Here is an 18,470-nt window from a genome sequence, read left to right on the forward strand (position 1 = left end):
TGACCCGAGATGGGCCCACTAGCTCAGAGATTTCCTTCGTTTGTCCTATCCGACTTACTTTGGTATAATGTTAGGAAGGAACTTTTGTTTATGATTCTGGCTATCAAAGAATGGTATTTTAGTGGCTTCGTTTGATGTGCTCCATAAGTTATTTGAAAGCTCCCCAATGTGAATGATACCAAATTTTCAGAAAAAGGCTTATGAAGTATATTTTCGAAAGTTTGTAAATTTAAAGGCTTATATCTTTTGTATACTACTTCTGACGGACTCAATACTTACTTTGGACTTTCTGATCTCAAAATATATGTATACGTACTTATTTGTCGAGTCTGGGAATTTAATTATGTATATGCATCTGATTTTCGCACTACTCTGCTCGTGCCTACTATTATGACATCGTTCGCCGGTTCCCGGGCCGGTTTTGTGATCGTGCGCACTATGATATATTCAGCCGTATGCTGTGTTACGGTTCCCGAGACATCGCCATAGGGCCGGGTACCGTTTATGGAGTTATGCTGTGATATGGCTTATGATATGATTGATGATGTGATGTGTTATGTTCGGAGATGTACGGAGATTTGAAACCTTCTGGAGTTATGCTGTGTGTGGCACCAGCGTCGGAGTGGTGACCACATTCCTGAGCCTTATGCATGATTTTTACTTGCATGATATATATATACATATGCTTTCAGCACAGACTCTGATCTACTGATTCAGTATCGTCTCCCTGTACCTTTTTATGTCAGTTATGGTTGGTATTTCTGTACTTTATGCTTTACATACTCAGTACATCTTTCGTACTGACCCCCTTTCTTCGGGGGGGCTGCGTTTCATGCCCGCAGGTACAGAGGTTCGTGATCCGCCAGTGTAGGCCACATATTCTGCTATCACAGAGTGCTCCTTTTGATTCGGAGCCCATATGTTGGTACATATCTTTTATGGTGTATATGTCTCCGTATATTTGACTGTTTGGGGTACGGCGGGGCCCTGTCCCGTCATATGATTTCGTTATGATTCGTAGAGGCCTGTAGTCATATATGTGGGTCATGGGTCATGTGTGTGTTTGTTTGTGTATGATCTGCGTCTTAGCGCAGTTCCGTTTGCTATTATGGCCAAAACGGCCCATCTGTCTGTATACCTATATGTATCTGGCGATGTATATTCCGCCAACCTATCAGATTTGGATACGGCCAGAATGGCCTGTATATTTGTATATGTGCATATATTCGGCGATGCATATTCCGCCGCTTCTTTTGGTTCTGATGTGACGTTTTGTACGCGCAATCGCGCAAGATAATATTTGTTTTTAACTCTGTTTAAAATGACGAATATGAAATCTGAGTCAAGCTATAATATGATGATTTGGTTTGTATGTCTGTTTGGGTGTCCAAGTAGGGCACTAGTCGCGGCCCACGAGGCTGGGTTGTGACAATTACAGGAATAACGATGTAGAGATCTGGGATGCGTTATAGTAGATTATAGCAAATCGACAAACAGAAAAGGTATGTGAAGGGCATAATTAAATATGAGAACGCTTGAGAAAGTGCTGGGAGTTCAGGACCGGTTTAGCATTCGAGGACGAATTTTCTAAAGGGGGGAAGGATGTTATACCCCGTATATTTATTCGTCGAATTATTCGCAAGAGAATCGACTCAAGTTAAAGACAAGATCATTTTCGGACACGAAATAGAAATCTTTAATTTTCAATTTTAATTAAAACATAAATTGTTTATAAATTTTATTTAGTGTAGAAATATTATTGGAGATTAGCAACTAATAAATTGTGATTAAATTATTAAGTGAGGATTATTGATTAATTAATGAATTAAATCAAATTATGGAAAGTGGGCCCCACCCGAAATTTAAAAAAAATGGAACAAAGCAATTTGGTGAGTCATAAAGGGGGGGGGGGGGCACGTGGAAAATTGAAGTAAACCATATATAAATGGTTGGATAATGAGCAAGAGAACATTTTCATTTCATTTTACAAACTACGCTTAAAAAAGAAAAAACAAAAAAGGAGAAGGCATGGTCATGGCTGCTGCTCATGGCCAGCCATGGCCAAGAAATTTTTGTTATTGTGTTGCCTTGATTTAATTCCAAGATGATTTGCAAGTTCAAGGAGGTGATAGCAACGTTGGATATTGAATCGAGGAAGAAGAAAATTGCGAAATTGGAGCAATTAAGAGTAGAAATTCCTCCGAGAAAATTTAGGTAAGATTTTCTTGTTTTATGGTGTAATTGTGTTAATAGTATTGTAATGGAATTATTAAAATTGGATTGGACGAAATTGGAATTTAGAAAATGCCTGAAATCGATGTTATAGGAAATTGTGGGTTGAAATGGATTCAAAAAGGTTGTTGGGTTGTTAGAATTGTTATGGGCTGAATTGTGAGAATTTCATATGTATATCGCTGTTGTTGGTATTTCTGTGTTGACAAAAGAATAATTGGAAATTCGGGTTAGGCAAATATATAAGGGAAATGTTGCCCGATTTTCGCTAAGGCCTTAAATAGTGAAAAACCCTAAACGAGGAATATAAGTTAAAAGAATAAGTTCTATAAGCGATGGCCTAAGGATTTACGAACTAGAAAATATAGTTACTAACGATAACGTTACTCTTATATTAAATAGGCTAAAAGAGCGACGAGGCGAACGGATTTACTAATAGTCGCTAACAGGTATGTAAAGTTGTCCCTTCCTTCTTTTGGCATGTCTTAGACTTAAGTGATGAATGATATGAACTTTGGGGTAACTCTATTCATAAGTTCCGAATGTGATTCATGATTCTTATTCACTTCTTGATGTTAGAACCCTTAAGTGATTAAGTTTTCCCCTCGAGTTTTCTATGCGTTGGATAGTAGTTGATATATAACACTCTATCCTTAGAGACTGTGGAGATATTTGTATCGTTGGCCTCTTATGTTTTATGTCCATAATTCCCAGAGACTTTTCATGTTAGCTTCTTATGTTGCCAGACGAGTTCAGAGTATCCTTTTCCGAGTTTTACATGCATTTATACATATTATATTTATGGATCGGGCCGTACGTTCCTTGGCACTAACATATTATATTTATGGATCGGGCCGTACGTTCCTCGGCACTAACATATTATATTTATGGATCGGGTCGTACGTTCCTCGGCACTAACATGTTATATTTATGGATCGGGTCGTACGTTCCTCGGCACTAACATATTATATCTATGGATCGGGCCGTACGTTCCTCGACACTAATATATTATACTTATGGATCGGACCGTACGTTCCTCGGCACTATTATATTATATATGGATCGGGCCGTACGTTCCTCGGCACTATTATATTATATATGGATCGGGTCGTACGTTCCACAGCACTAACAGTTATACTATAATCTATGCCCATCATACACCGTAAAGTCAAATTCAGTTATATAGAGTTATGCAGATATTGTCACATGATGGCCACAGATGCATTCAATCATTGAGACTGTTTTTCATGATTCATCTGTACCTGATGTTCTTATGCTTTATATACTCAGTACATATTCCGTACTGACCCACTTTCTTCGAGGGGGGGGGCGGCTGCGTTTCATGACCGCAGGTGCAGATACTCGCTTTGGTGATCCGCAAGCTTAGGATTCCCTTTCTGCTGTCTTGGAGAGCTCCGTTGTTCCGGATTCTAGACTTTTGGTTTAAATCTTATGATATATATGTATATGTTATCCAGGGGTACGACGGGGCCCTGTCCCGTCATATTTCGCTATTCGTACTCTTAGAGGTCTGTAGACATATGTGTGGGTTGTGTATGGGTTTTGTTCAGCTGTGTCTATACGATGTGTTGTGATATGTTGTTCGTCTATAGTAGCAGCCTTGTCGGCTTGCATACGATATTGATATGTGATGGCAGCCTTGTCGGCTTGCGTATTATTTCATGATACGAGTAGTTGTGACTCCTCAGGAGACAGTTGATCTGGAAGTATATATTTATATGACGATGTTATGAACTTTGGAGTTCCTTTATAAGTTTCCATATTATCGTAGTTTCAGTCTGATTATATGTAACAGGTTTGTATACAGGTGCCCAGTTCGGGCACCAGTCACGGCCTACGGGGTTGGGTCGTGACAATGACTACTATGAACCCCGAGCTTATAAGGCCGAGTAAGATATGTAAATGAGTATGTATATGATTACGTAACGCGCGCACACCTCTGCAGATGGTACGGATAACCCTGACGCCTTGGTAAGGCCAGGTAGATGTAACCCTGAAGCCTTGGTAGGGCCAGGTATGAGTAAACCATCAAAGATCATTCAAAGTCAAGAAATCTCATGGAAGTAAACTAGGGTTTTTGCTCAAGTGGAGTATTATCAACCAAGGCTTGTTCCTACAACATATAAGGTAAGATTCATGATATTTCTATGTTGTTTAAGGTATTTAAGAGTTGAAATACTTGGATTGTAGAAAGGTATGGAAAAATAGGTCATGAATATGGAATAGTGTCATTTTGAGAAATAGTTCGAATTGAGTTATGAATCTTGAAGTATTATGATGCAAATGTGTTATAAATGATGTGGAGAACATGAGATGAGTAATGTACATGAATGGACATAGTCGTGTGTTATAGCCATAGATGTAACTGATCGAAAGCAAATTGAGAAATGTGGATAATGTGGATGAATAATGACTATTGTTATGGTATTGTGAATGTATCGTTGACGTTTGAGAGTTGATATACATTATGGAGGAATGTCGTATAAATAGAGGAGATGCTGTCCCATATTCTCTAGCTTTAGTCTTATATGCTAGATATCAATTCTAATGATAGTATGACGTTAATGAAGGTAGAAACGCTAGCATTGGAGGAGAACGCGCAAGTATAGAGTAGTTGAACGGAAAAGGTATGTAAGGCTAACCCTTCTTTCATAAGGCATGGTTCTTTGGCCAATCATCTAAATCTTCTACTAGCTTATGATATTCTCCAAATGCTTTTATCTTCAAAGCTACTAAGCTTATGATTCTCGATATGCTACGATTGTACTAAGTTCCTCGTATGACAAGTAGGCCTATTAAGGTAAATGTGATAGATGACGATAGTAGTAATAATGATGTTGATGACGATTATGATAATGATGTAAATAGTAAAGATGCTTATGAGCTATTATGTATATGTGTCTATGTATGACTACTATGAACCCTGAGCTTATAAGGTCGGGTAAGATACGCGCGCACACCTCTGTAGATGGTACGGATAACCCTAACGCCTTGGTAAGGCCAGGTAGATGTAACCCTGAAGCCTTGGTAGGGCCAGGTATGAGTAACCTTGAGCCTTGGTTGGCCAAGTATGTATGAAACACCGATCCTACGTGGTCGGGTATGCTATGTAAATGCTATGTATATGATATGATTATGTATATGATATGAATACGAATATGATATGACTATGTATATGAATGTGAATAAGGGGCATGTATACGAATACGAGCACAAATATGGTACGGGTACTATTATGAATGCGGATAATGATGTATGTATACAAACATGTATTAGAAATGGAAAGTTCCTATGAAAGGCAAGTAAGTGCATATGACGATGATATTGCCATCTCCCATTCTACGCTTTTCTTATGTTGCTATTTATGCTTCTATATTGATATTGATCATGCTTTACATACTCAGTACATTCTTCGTACTGACGTCCTTTTGTTTGGGGACGCTGCGTCATCCCCGCAGGTGCACAGGGAGACAGGCTTGATCCATAGCTGTTTTCTCAGAGATTACATAGTAGAGCTCCATTGCATTCGGAGCCATGGCTTTTGGGTACTTATTCTTTTTTATATATAATTATGGGCATAGCGGGGTCCTGTCCCGCCTATGTGATATGTTATACTCTTCTTAGAGGCTCGTAGTCACGTGTATATGGTTAGATATGTCTGGCGTTGTCGGCCTATATTTTGTATGTCAATTTGATAGCCTTGTTGGCTCATGTACGTTGACGTGGCATAGGTGCCAATTATGATATAAAAGCATTGTCGTCCAATGGGACTAGCATGATGAATGAGTAGAATTATGTGTTTAATTATGTGGGTCACCTAGATGTAAGCTTAAGTGTAAGTTAAGGGGGTGCCCGGGTGGGCTAGCACCTGGCGCTCGTCGCGGCCCTCTAGACAGGTCATGACACATCCCTCGCAATAGTCGCACGGGTCCTCACCATCTGTGAGAGAATAGAAGTTAAGTCAGATACCAATTTCAACCTTCTAGATACCATTTTGAATATAGTAGCACGAAAGGTATGAAAGAATTTGAAGTTTTGTAAATTTCCTATAGCCTCTCGCAGATAAGTATGGAGCTCATCGTACCGATCCGCAAGACACTACTGGACATTGCTCTTGTACTTGAAAGACCAGTAACCTAGCACCGCTCTGATACCAACTTTTTTACGACCCAACTCGTAGATCGCGTGGGCACCCACACTATCCCACCTGGTGGCCGAACCTTTCCCTTACTCTACCCCTTTTTGAATAAATTATGTGGAAATTAAACACAAATGCATAATCAGTCTCGATATATACGTACTAATTGGTGTGCGGAAATACATAACATATACCCCAAGGATCTGGTCTGGATCATAGTACAAGAGCCACTAACATAAATACAAGTCTGATTGAATACTAAACTCTCAATACTAAGAAATATTGTCTCAAGAGTGCAAAAGAAAGACAAGCATGTAAGGAGGAGTCTCCGGGCTACGGATCCATTTAGTAGCTCACCCTGGAAACTCTGGCAGGTAGGCCTCTGAATCACTCGCAAGGCTGAGAGGTAGAACCAGCGACGAACTCTGCACTCAAAGAACAAGTGCAACAAGAGTAGTATCAGTACAACACTAGTACTGGTAAGCATCATAGGCCGACAACAATTAGTTTACATATATAAAGGACAGAAACTAACAAGTAGACAGATAAGCAATCAAGTACCCTTAATGAACAGTCTCAAGTATAAGATCATTTAATGTATAAGATCAATCAATGTAAATGAGTGAATGTATGTGCAATGCAATGCACTGGCCAACTTTCCTTACCGTACACATATGCTAAGGGCAATGCCTCAAAGTCATGACCCATGAGGGACTCACGAAGTCCATGTGCCCCTCGTCCCGGCAAAATACCTATGCAACGAGGACTCTCTTGCTCCGATAAATGACCTCGGATCACGAGCACACATTCTGCGTGGGTAACAAACTCGGATCACAAACTCTCATCTTTCTTTTACGCTCTCCGAAAAAGACCGCGGAGGCTACACTCTCACAGTTATCATCATTTCAAATCACAGCTCATATCATGTCACCATATGAAATAAGAATGAATGCCATGCATGATATCAACAACACTGTAATCATACCAAAATATCATTCGTTACTTTTCATGAAACACACAACACAATTTCAAGCCATTTTCATTATCCTTCCATTTTTCGATGATAAGTGAGATGCCAAGCGAGATGAATGCAAACACAGATCACAAATATAGCAAAAGTGGCGACAAGCCCACATAACAGCTGATGGAACCAACCTATTTGGATTTGACCTCCACGCCATGCTCGAAGGCCTATCATGCATTCCCCATCAATAACTAACTTCTACATATGCTTCACTAATCGAAGTCTAACCACCAAGTAAGTCGTAACCTACCTCAGTGCCGAGCGGGTGCTACGAACTATCCAACTCTAGCCTTCCCTTTGCGAATTTCCTTCAAACGGTCAAACTCTATCAAATTGTTATTCTACATTACAATCCGAGACTAACGATACCCATATTACCATAATATTATTCGAGTAAAAAACAACCTTCAAAAAGGAAAGCCAGGCCCACGAGGGAAAATCGAAAATTTCAAGTTGGAAAAGGTTAACCAAAATCTTAAGAAGTCCAAACACTAATTATTATCACAAACTAGTCCCATTTTAGCATTAATTTCATCAGCAATCGAAAATTCCCAATTTAGAGAAAGCCCCCAATTTCCATAGCCTAGATTCTTGAGATAAAGGAAGATTCAAGCTTACGAACTAATTACCCATTGATTATATGATTAGAATTCAAGAACTTTCCCAACAAAACTCATTTGAATTGAATAAGATTCATAAAAACATCTTAGGGTTTATGACTCAATTTCCCCAACTAGTTCGTGAAAAATTACCATAGATTCCTTACTTAACTATAATTAAATAAAAAAGAAAGAGTAGGGAACTTACCCAAAGAAGATTCACCCAAAAGCTCCACAAAATTGCGCCAAAATCTCCTTTAGGTTTCAATTTGGTGAATGAAAACAAATGGTTCGAGTTGGGGATTTTAAGGATCTGGAAACAGCAATTTTCACATCTGCAGAACTCGTACCCGCAAACCCGACCTTGCATCTGCGGAGAAACCTCCACTGATGCAGATTCATTAAACAACTCAGCATCTCGTAGATGCGGGACAACTTCCGCATGTGCGGTCCCGCGCTTGCGGAAAAGACCTCGCAGGCGCAGAACTGCTCGATAAGGTAAACCCTCGTATGTGCGGACCAAGCCTCATAGATATGGGCCTGCAGATGTGGCCAAACCATTGTAGAAGCGGCACACTAGAAACCAGCAAAATCTGGTTTTTCACCAAGTTCAACCCAAAACCCGACATTCATCCGAGACCTCCCGGATACAAATCAAACATGCATACCAATGTAAAAACACGCTATGAACTCACCCGTGCCCTCAGAATTCCCAACGGATGTCATCTTGACCCGGTCAACACCCCAAAACCTCAAAAAATAAGTTTCCAACCAAGGGACCAAACTGCTTCGAGTGCTTCGAGAACTGAACCAATCACTCCACCAAGTTATAAACGACTCTCTAGGCCTCATGAAATTGACAAAATTCCCAAAAAAGTTTGTTTACTCAAAATTCAACTATTGGTCAAAGGTTTTTCACTTTAAGCCTCTAATTTCCTCAATTTTGACCAAGATTCGCCCGACTACCTCAAGAACCATTCCACCCATTCCCACAAGTCAAATATGCTTTACCAAAGCTTGGGGAAGGGTCAACATGGGTAAAAGGATTAAAATGCCTAAACGACCAAACGGGTCGTTATTAGATACAAAAAAAAAATTCAGGTCATAGTAAATCAAAAGTTTACTAAAACAAATAGCACATGACATGGTAAACTTGACGTTTACTAGTATAAATAATTTAATCCATTGGCATGAGCAGTTTGGCCATCCGATTCAAATATGATGTGCAGATTGAGTATTTGACATATATTGAAAAACTAGGAGATTCTTCAACAATTTATTTGTGTTGCTTGTTCTCATGGTTTATTAATTATACTAGCTAATGATGGGATTGGATTCCTAAATTCTAAAAAATTATACTAGGTGAATATGGGTCCATTCACATGTTATGTGATATCTTAGATAGATGCATCATGAGATAGTCACATGGGTCCTTATTGTCAACCTGCAATTTGACATTTGCATAATTGGTTGCTCAAATTAATAGAGTTAAGAGCACAATCTTCAGATTAGGTAATCAAGACTATTCATCTTGATAATGCTGGTTTATATCCAAGCTGGGTTAGGTTTGAATAATTGATTATGCGAACAAAGCTCATATGTTGGTCTGATAGAAGATATATTGCATACAACAACACTTGTATGCATCAGATCAATAAATTAGATAAATTCTTACCTCACAATTGGTTCAGGGTCAGCAACAAAATATTTTCTCATCTAATAGCTTTTGATGTGCAGTAATATATCCAAATAATCTAGCAGATGCACGAATATGAATTCCCCAAAGAGGATATGCAATATATGTTAGAATAAGAAGCTAAGAAATATGCTATGAATTATCATTAGTGTTGATCCTCATTCAAAGGTAATTCAAGTCAAATGCTAGAAGCATTTGTTGACCTAAAAGAGAGGAGCAATTGATCAAACTGGTCATAATAAGGAGGCAATTTGCTCTTGAAGAGCATACGACATACCGCTTCATTAACCTTCGTGAGAGGTTTAGGTACCTAAAAATAATGAAAGTGATGAGATCTCAATAAGTTATGTCACATTGCGAACCAATACAAATGATATATCGTCGACGATATATTTGGTACAATATAGCGCAACATTGTAAAAGATTGTGAGGATCTGAATTCTACGTCTATAAATGATGCTAACATAGACATTATTACAAAGTGAAATGACGCATTTTGGTAAGCTTCAAGATTATTGGACCTGCAGTCCAGATATTAGAAAATGTCATGCATTTAAATATTAATGAATATTGTCACATGACAAAAATTTTGTGAAAGTTATTGAAGAATTTTAAATGCTTGAAGCATATACAAGTTCTAGAAATTTATTCATAATTCTTGTTTGAATTAAGTTAAGCAAGGTGGACGCGATTTGATCACCTTAATGAATATTCACTGACCAAGTGTAAAAATGACTCTAATTATCCTTACGTTTTTATGAAAATAAAAATCTGTTATATTGTTGTGTAAGTTGATGACTTGTATATTATTCAAAACTCTTGAAGAGTTTCCAAAAGAAATAGATTATCTGCTGAAAGAAGTTGAAATAAGAAACTTGCAGAATTCTTTGGTTCTAAAGAGCCATATCTTTATGCAATTGATGCATTTATCTATTTTGCTATGACTATGAGGGATTACAATCAAACGATGTTGTTCTACATGACAGTGAAATCATATAAAGATAACATATGTTTATAAAGAACGTCAGGAATGCAGTTGGAGTTATTTCAACAATATTATATGCCGATGCAACTCTATCTAAAGACTGAAGATACAACAACATACATAGCCCAACTAAAGAGAGGTTTCATAAAAGGACAAAGCATATTTCACCAAAGTTGTTCTTCACACACGATCTCCAAAAGAATGGTGATATCAACGTGCAACAGATTCGTTCATGTGATAATATGATTGATTTGTTCACCAAGTCTCTACCAACTGCAACTGTCAAGAAGATGGTGCACAAGATTGGGATGCGAAGATTCAAGTTTTTTATCAAGGTTCTCATCAGGGGGAGTTAATATGCGTTGTCCTCTTTTTCCCTTAACCAAGGTCTTGTCCCAATTGGGCTTTCCTGGTAAGGTTTTTAATGAAGCAGCCAAAATGCGTATTATTAGACATGTGTACTCTTTTTCCTTCACTAGAATTTTTTTCCCATTGAATTTTTTCAAGTATGGTTTTAATGAGGCACATTATCTATCAAATAGACATTCAAGGGGAAGTGTTATAAAAAAAAATTTTGATTGTGAATGTTTATCTTTATGGAAAAAAATTAGGGTTAGTGACTTTGGGATCAAATCAGGTATCCCCTATAAATATAGAGGTTATCCTTCATTATAAATTCATCCCTCAAGAGAAATAATAAGAATTTTCCTCTCTTCTCTATAATATTCTTCTTCTAGTTTTATGATTTTATAACAAGACGAGATATCCCGTTCTAAATGAGTAAGAGATATTTTAGGAGAATGTTTGTGGGTGGTTGCTACTTTTATTGACCGAAAAAGTGGAAAATGATCATTTTGTGCCAAATACTCAAAATATGGCTAATCCATGCCAATTTGGTCCCTTAGTTGGTACACAGTGCCAATTTCCCAGTAATAATTGGGCCTACCAGAGTATTTATGGTCTACAAACCACTTGGTTTCTTGGGATTTTTTCAAATGGAAAATTTACTTGTTATAGCTACTTTTACTACCTATTTAATGTTAATAACTACCTTTTATTAAAATTAATAATAATAGCTAATTAATTTTCTAAATTACCCATTCTAGATACAACAGTAACTTGCACTTATCAGTTCTCAAATACACCATAAAAAAAGGTAAACACTATCCCAACTTCCCATTTTTGAAACTCACGTAATATACATTAGTTTCCCTCTCCCTTTCCATTAATTTTAGCCCTTTTTTTCTCCTCAGAATCTATCCATTACCTTCAAGCACGATTCCACTACAATATATTGTGCCGAGATTCGTGGGTGGCTGTGTATTTGTGTAAGTTTTCATTATTTTGTGTATTTTGGTCAATTTAATTCAATAGTTTTGACTTTTTTCAAAAAAAATAACTTTCAATGCTTAGGGTTTCCCATTTTGAGTAGTGAAAAACATCAATTAATGGCGGATGAAAGCATATCTGGTAGGGTTACAAGAGGTATCCCACATACTCTTCAAAATTTAGATTCCCCTTCTTTTGATTTGGGTATTTCTCAGCAACAACATGATGTTCATGCAGCTTCTGCTGAGAAATTGGTTGCTGAAAGGAGATCTAAGAAAATCCATGATCCTGCCAGAATCAGAAATCCTTCAACTGTTAATTTCGAAAAAAATGATTTTGATACTGCCACAAAGAGGAGAAAAACATCCGATGTTGCTTATAGTAGCAAAGGGAAGAATGTTGTAGAGACAGATACCGGAGAACAACAATTAACTATGAACAAGCAGGTATTTTTTTCATTATATATATATATATATATATATATATATATATATATATATATATATATATATATATATATATATATATTTGTGAATAAAATTGTATTTTACATGTTGCCCAAATTCGGTTAATGATTCATGTATTTTTGACCGCATGCGTAAGTATAGTTGCATGTATTTATTGATCTGAACAATTCATTAATAGAGGGGATAACATTCGTATGTATTTTTGTATTGTTTGAATTAGTTTTGTATATGAAACATACATACAACTGTGTCATGTATTTTACTAACCATTTTTGTTATCAAAATATCAAACTATGTATCATGTATTTGTAATTTATCACATTTGTGTATTTTATCAATTTAATAACAGGTTATGTATGTTTTAAAAAGCAGGCATGTGTAAGTGTCAGATAAAAGGTGTATTTGTTCAACTTTTGTCAGCTAAACATCTTAATAATTGTGTTTTTGTTTGCATGTATTTATTGATCTGAACAATTCATATGGGATAGCATTCGTATGTATTTTTGTATTGTTTGAATTAGTTATGTATATGAAACATACATACAACTGTGTAATGTATTCCACTAACCATTTTTGTTGTCAAAATATCAAACTATGTATCATGTATTTGTAATTCCTCACATTTGTGTATTTTTTTCAAACTAATAACAGGTTATGTATGTGTTTAAAAAGCAGGCATGTGTATGTGTCCGATAAAAGGTGTATTTGTTCAACTTTTGTCAGCTAAACATCCTAATAACTGTTTTTTGTTTGCATGTATTTATTGATCTGAACAATTCATATGGGATAGCATTCGTCTATATTTTTGTATCTCATGTGTTGCCATTATATTCAAACTTTCAGGCCTCTAAATTCCTGGTTAAACGTCGCCCCATTCAACCGATACGTTACGCTTCATATATGAACCATAACATTATAGATGAGTTGAAGGACAAACTAACCGATAGATAATTCAAGTTATTTTTCAAAACTGTTTTTGGACAATATATGCAGATGCAATTTGACACCGACGTGCAGGGGCAGTTATTTAGGTGTTTTATGGTTAGGGAGTTGAAGCGTAGTAATAGCTATGCGTTTGTTATCGATATTAATGGGACGGAATTGACATTCGGACTTTTTGAATTTGCTTTAATTACTGGTTTGAAGTGTTACGGGGATGAAGTTGTTTTTTATGAGGGTCCTAACAGATTGTTGGATGAATATTTCGGTGGTTCTGATAATAGTGTTTTAAAGATGACTTTAAATAAGTGCTTTGAAGACAAGGATTGGGGTGTTGGTGATAACGCAGATGAAGATGTTGTAAAGATTGAGATCCTGTATTTCATTCATAATTACATACTTTCAAGTGAAAAGAGGAACGTCACAGTCCCAAGACATCATTTTGACTTGGTGGAGAGTGAACAGCACAATGAATATACATGGAGTAAGGAAGCATTTGATGATTTGATTAAGAGTATTCACCACAAGATGGACAAGCCGAAGCAGTTTTATTGTCTACGGGGTTTCCCTTTTGCTATGCAAGTGTGGATATATGAGTGTTGCTCTAATGTTGACCCTAATTTAATGGTTAAAAGCGGAAGCCGAATCCCAAAAATGTTTAATTGGAGAACAGTGAACCAAAAGTCATATGTTAACTACTTGATGTTGGGCATGTTTAAGGACGGTGAGGTAAAATACTTACATTAAATATATGCCTATCAACTAGTTTTTTACACGTACAATTTGTGTATTTTAGCTGCTGTGTATTTGTAAAATACAGAGAGGTATTTTTTAGGACATTCGGTCTGCTCTGTATTTGTAAAATACAGAGAGGTTCTAAACTGACAATTCACAATATATTATGTGCAGGACATTTGTTGTAAATTCAACAACATTGTTTTGACCATGTTAGAGGTTGAGAAGCTTGGTCTGCGTGCATACTTGGTCAACAGACTTGCACCACCACCCCAAACACACCAAGAGGAGGAAAATGAATATGCAGATTTTTCCACAACACCTCCCCATGTTGCTGCTGCCAAGAAAACTCAAAAGAACGATGCTTCAAAATCTCCACCGCACAAGAAGCTTGGGAAGATGTTGACGACAGCATTGCTTGTTCAAAAGTCACCAACCACAATCCCAAAAAAATCTACAGTTGGACAATCATCTAAAAAATCTGCTTCGGTGGTAGATAAGCCGGTTCAATCAAAGGAAAAAAGAAAAAACTGCTCCAAGTGTCCACCGCGTTCCTGTTGATGACGTATCCACCAGTAAATCAGTTGACCTCACAAGTTTGAGGCAGGAACTTAATCAATTTAAACAGGAAGTAAGTTTTTTAATTTTATTTTGATATTCATCAAACTACAAAAAATGAGGATTTTTACAATGAATTTATTGTTTTTACCATTTAGGTGCTTGCTGAATTCAAGGTTGTTTTTACTGAGCTCAAGGTTGTTTTTACTGAGCTCAAGGATCTTCGCAAAATTATTGATAAAAATTTCGAAAAGGTTTTGGAACATGTCAAAGGGAAACAAAACTCAGAAAAGGCAAAAACAAATCAATAAATACGTATTCAAACGATTGCCTTCAGTGTGAAGTAGGAAGCATATGTATCTAACAAATGCATCATTTTTTTTTAGGATGATGACAGTGAAACTCATGTTCCTTTACATGATGGAAACATACATCAACAAGCAGATGATTACATGGACCATGGTGACGATATTCACATGGAGACTGATACGGGTGATGTGCATCCAACAGAGGTATATTTTTTTTTTTATGTATTTATCATTTTTTACTCATTGTTATATGTTATTTTTAATAAAAGATAATGCAGGCATGATGAAAATTTGGGATCTACTGGACTTTAAAATATTATTTATTTGATATTGATATGAAAAACAGTAGTGTCATGTATTTTTTTGTGTACTGTTTGTTTGACAGCATGATTGTTCACTGTTTTCCTTATGTATTTGTTTACTGCTTTTGGACATCATCAACAAATAGTTTCTATGTTATTATGTATTTAATATTGTTTTTTATCTATTAGATTCATATATTTTATATACTTTGGCCTGTGTTTTTTATAAGGAGAGGGTCTTGCACCGGATACTCAAGTCGGTATTAGCAATGATAGCGGCGATACGCTGAAAGCTTCAACCGAAGAGATTGCAGAAGGAGGTGATCTTTCAGGAGAACCGAAGACTTCGGTTGAACATCCGGCTGATCCAACAGAGGTATATTTTTACTCATTTTTATATGTTATTTTTTAAAAAATATAATTCATGTATGATGAAAGTTTGGGATCTACTGGCATTTGAAATATTATGTATTTGATATTAATATGAAAAACAGTAGTGTCATGTATTTTTTTGTGTACTGTTTGTTTGACAGCAAGATTGTTCACTGTTTTTCTTATGTATTTGTTTACTGCTTTTGGACATCATCAACAAATAGTTTCTCATGTATTTATGTATTTTATATAGTTTTTTATCTATTAGATTCATGTATTTTATAGACTTTTGGCCTGTGTTTTTCTTAAGGAAAAGGGTCTTGCACCGGATATTCAAGTTGATATTGGCAATGAGAGCGGCGATACGATGGAAGCTTCAACCGAAGAGATTGCAGAAGGAGGTGATCTTTCAGGAGAACCGAAGACTTCGGTTGAACGTTCGGGGAAACATACTGTGGAAGAGCAAAAATGTTCTGATGAATCAAATAATTCCGAGGTTCAATAACAACGAATTTTGATTCAGCCATTTTTTCGGTTTTAAAATGTATCATACAAGTGATTGAATAATGTTTCTTTTTGTATTTTTTTGAGTAGATGATCGCACAGGTGCTAGCAAATATAGCAGAATCAGAAATGACTAACGAACAAGTTCATGCAGAAAAAACCGAGGAAAACACCAGCTCAACTGTCTTAGAGGAACCCCAGGCAGCAGTTTGTAACGCGCAGCCGTTGTCTCAGTGGTTGTTGCCTGATGAGTATTTACCAAGCCAAACCCCAGGGAAAGAAATCATGTTACATCCATCAATCACACGAGCTATACGCCCCAGTAAATACAAGTCTTCACCGTTTGTGACAGATTTTGGTATATATCTAATTTTTAATTTACTTGTTTGTTTTTTTAATACGCAACTGTTAATGTTTAAAGACCAAATACACAGGTAGTAGTTCGTGCAAGGATCATGTTCATGTATTTGATAAAAAATATCCATTCCAGATAGATCCCATTACTGGTCCACTTGATGTACAGATGGTGGATGAATACCGTACTTGCCTTCGAAACGGTCTGCTTGTGAGGCACGATAGAAAGTATGTGTTTTTCTCCCAGTATTACATATAGTGATTTCGCATGATTTTTGTGAATAAGTTGAAGTATTTGGTTGTTTTGTTGCCGCAGAAAGAACTACGAAGACCATTATAAAAAAAATGGCAGTTTTTGACAATGGAGTCAAATTCAATTTTGGCATCACAATTGTCAATGATAAGAACTGGTGTTACCTGTTATCGATGGATGGTCAGCTTTGGAATGACAAGGTGATTTTTATCAGTAATGATATGCCTATCAACTAGTTTTTTACACGTGCAGTTTGTGAATTTTAGCTGCTGTGTATTTGTAAAATACAGAGAGCTATTTTTCAGGGACATTCGGTCTGCTGTGTATTTGTAAAATACAGAGAGGTTCTGAAGTCCACATTTTGTTACTAAAATTTTTTTATGTATTTGAATGTGATTAATTGATGTATTTTTGACAATTCCAGCACATTGACGTCATTTTCTATTACTTTCGGAAGAAAGGAAAGTATGATAAAAGGAACAATTTCAGCTTCACCACTATTGACTGCCTATTCAAGCAGAGAATTGATGTGGTCCACCACGCATATCGCAATGTTGAAACCCAGACAAATGTGGCAAATGAAGAGCAAGTATTGATTGAGTATGTTAAGGGCCACAGGCTTATTGTCAATGTCCCGTGGCATACGGTTGACAACGTGCTAATACCGGTGAATATACAAGAAGAAAATCATTGGTTATTGGTACTCCTTTAATTCAAGGACAGGTATTTTTAATGATGAATTAAATATTTTATCATTAGTGTTTCATTCATTATTTTACCGCTGAATTCTTCTTCTTCTTTTTTTAAATGTACAAGCGTCTGTATGTTTACAACTCGTATCAATCAGCCGGGCACAACGCAGTTGTTAGGAATGAAATAAAAAAGCTTGCTACACTTCTGCCACATTTCCTACATCTGGTTGGATTCTATGTAAATCAAAAAAGCATAGATTTGGTGAAAGACCCAGCATATGCGGATAAGGGATAGATCGATATCCTTGAAGTTGTCTATGTTGATAATCTGCCGCATCAAACTGCTGGTAGCACGTAAGTTGTAGACATATATTTTTAAAAATATCTTAGTGTATCAAATACATGATATATCATATCAATTTATTATTCTTCTAAAATACATGAGTTGTTTGAACTTGAGATACCTTATTTAGAACTTGAAACATATATTTTCTAATACAAGTTCTTATCTGTTTTTTTTTTTTTTGGGACTGTGGTGTCTTTGTGGCAGCGTATGCTGAGTATTTGACATCGGGTGAAAGGATTCCAGATGTCATTGATGCATACATGCAGCGTATGAGATACGGTGTACTCTTATGGGACTACGCTGAAGGCAAGGTTGCTGACAAAGCAGAGAGTGATAATGAAGTTCCACCAAGACCGATTAGGCCAGCAATCGATTATGACACTGTAGATGCAATTGATGTTTGATAAATACTATTCGTGCATTCGATGTTTTTTGTCCTTTTTTTCATTACAGCAAACAATCTGATGTTTTTAGATGTATTTTGACTTATGTTGGATAATTATCATTTAACCAAAGAAATCTCAGTGGTTTTATGTTCCATATGTTTGATATACTTAGTTCCATATATTGTCAAATTAATCTGAAGTTTGGAAAAAATACAGTAAAATGTGACATC

At 36.5% G+C, this 18,470-nt stretch overlaps 1 protein-coding gene across 1 annotated transcript; it reads left to right on the plus strand.

Moving 5' to 3' along the window:
• The first annotated feature begins 12,143 nt into the window (after positions 1-12,143).
• Positions 12,144-17,528, plus strand: LOC132612109 (uncharacterized). Its single transcript, XM_060326449.1, has 14 exons — positions 12,144-12,470; positions 13,485-14,159; positions 14,340-14,585; positions 14,662-14,796; positions 14,882-15,016; positions 15,110-15,235; positions 15,569-15,709; positions 15,867-15,880; positions 15,991-16,201; positions 16,300-16,531; positions 16,644-16,766; positions 16,880-17,016; positions 17,107-17,160; positions 17,241-17,528. Exons 1-14 carry the CDS (start codon positions 12,144-12,146, stop codon positions 17,526-17,528), a joined length of 2,844 nt encoding a protein of 947 aa, XP_060182432.1.
• Positions 17,529-18,470: the final 942 nt, after the last annotated feature.

The sequence above is a fragment of the Lycium barbarum genome, chromosome 1 (assembly GCF_019175385.1).
Source record: "Lycium barbarum isolate Lr01 chromosome 1, ASM1917538v2, whole genome shotgun sequence".
NCBI classification, from domain to species: Eukaryota; Viridiplantae; Streptophyta; class Magnoliopsida; order Solanales; family Solanaceae; genus Lycium; species Lycium barbarum.

Excerpts from the sequence above, each read along its gene's own strand:
- LOC132612109 (XM_060326449.1), top strand. The coding sequence starts at position 12,144 with ATGGCGGATGAAAGCATATCTGGTAGGGTTACAAGAGGTATCCCACAT. Across the intron at positions 12,471-13,484 it reads AATTAACTATGAACAAGCAG|ATGCAATTTGACACCGACGT; the intron begins GTATTTTTTTCA and ends CAATATATGCAG. Across the intron at positions 15,236-15,568 it reads GTGATGTGCATCCAACAGAG|GGTCTTGCACCGGATACTCA; the intron begins GTATATTTTTTT and ends TTATAAGGAGAG.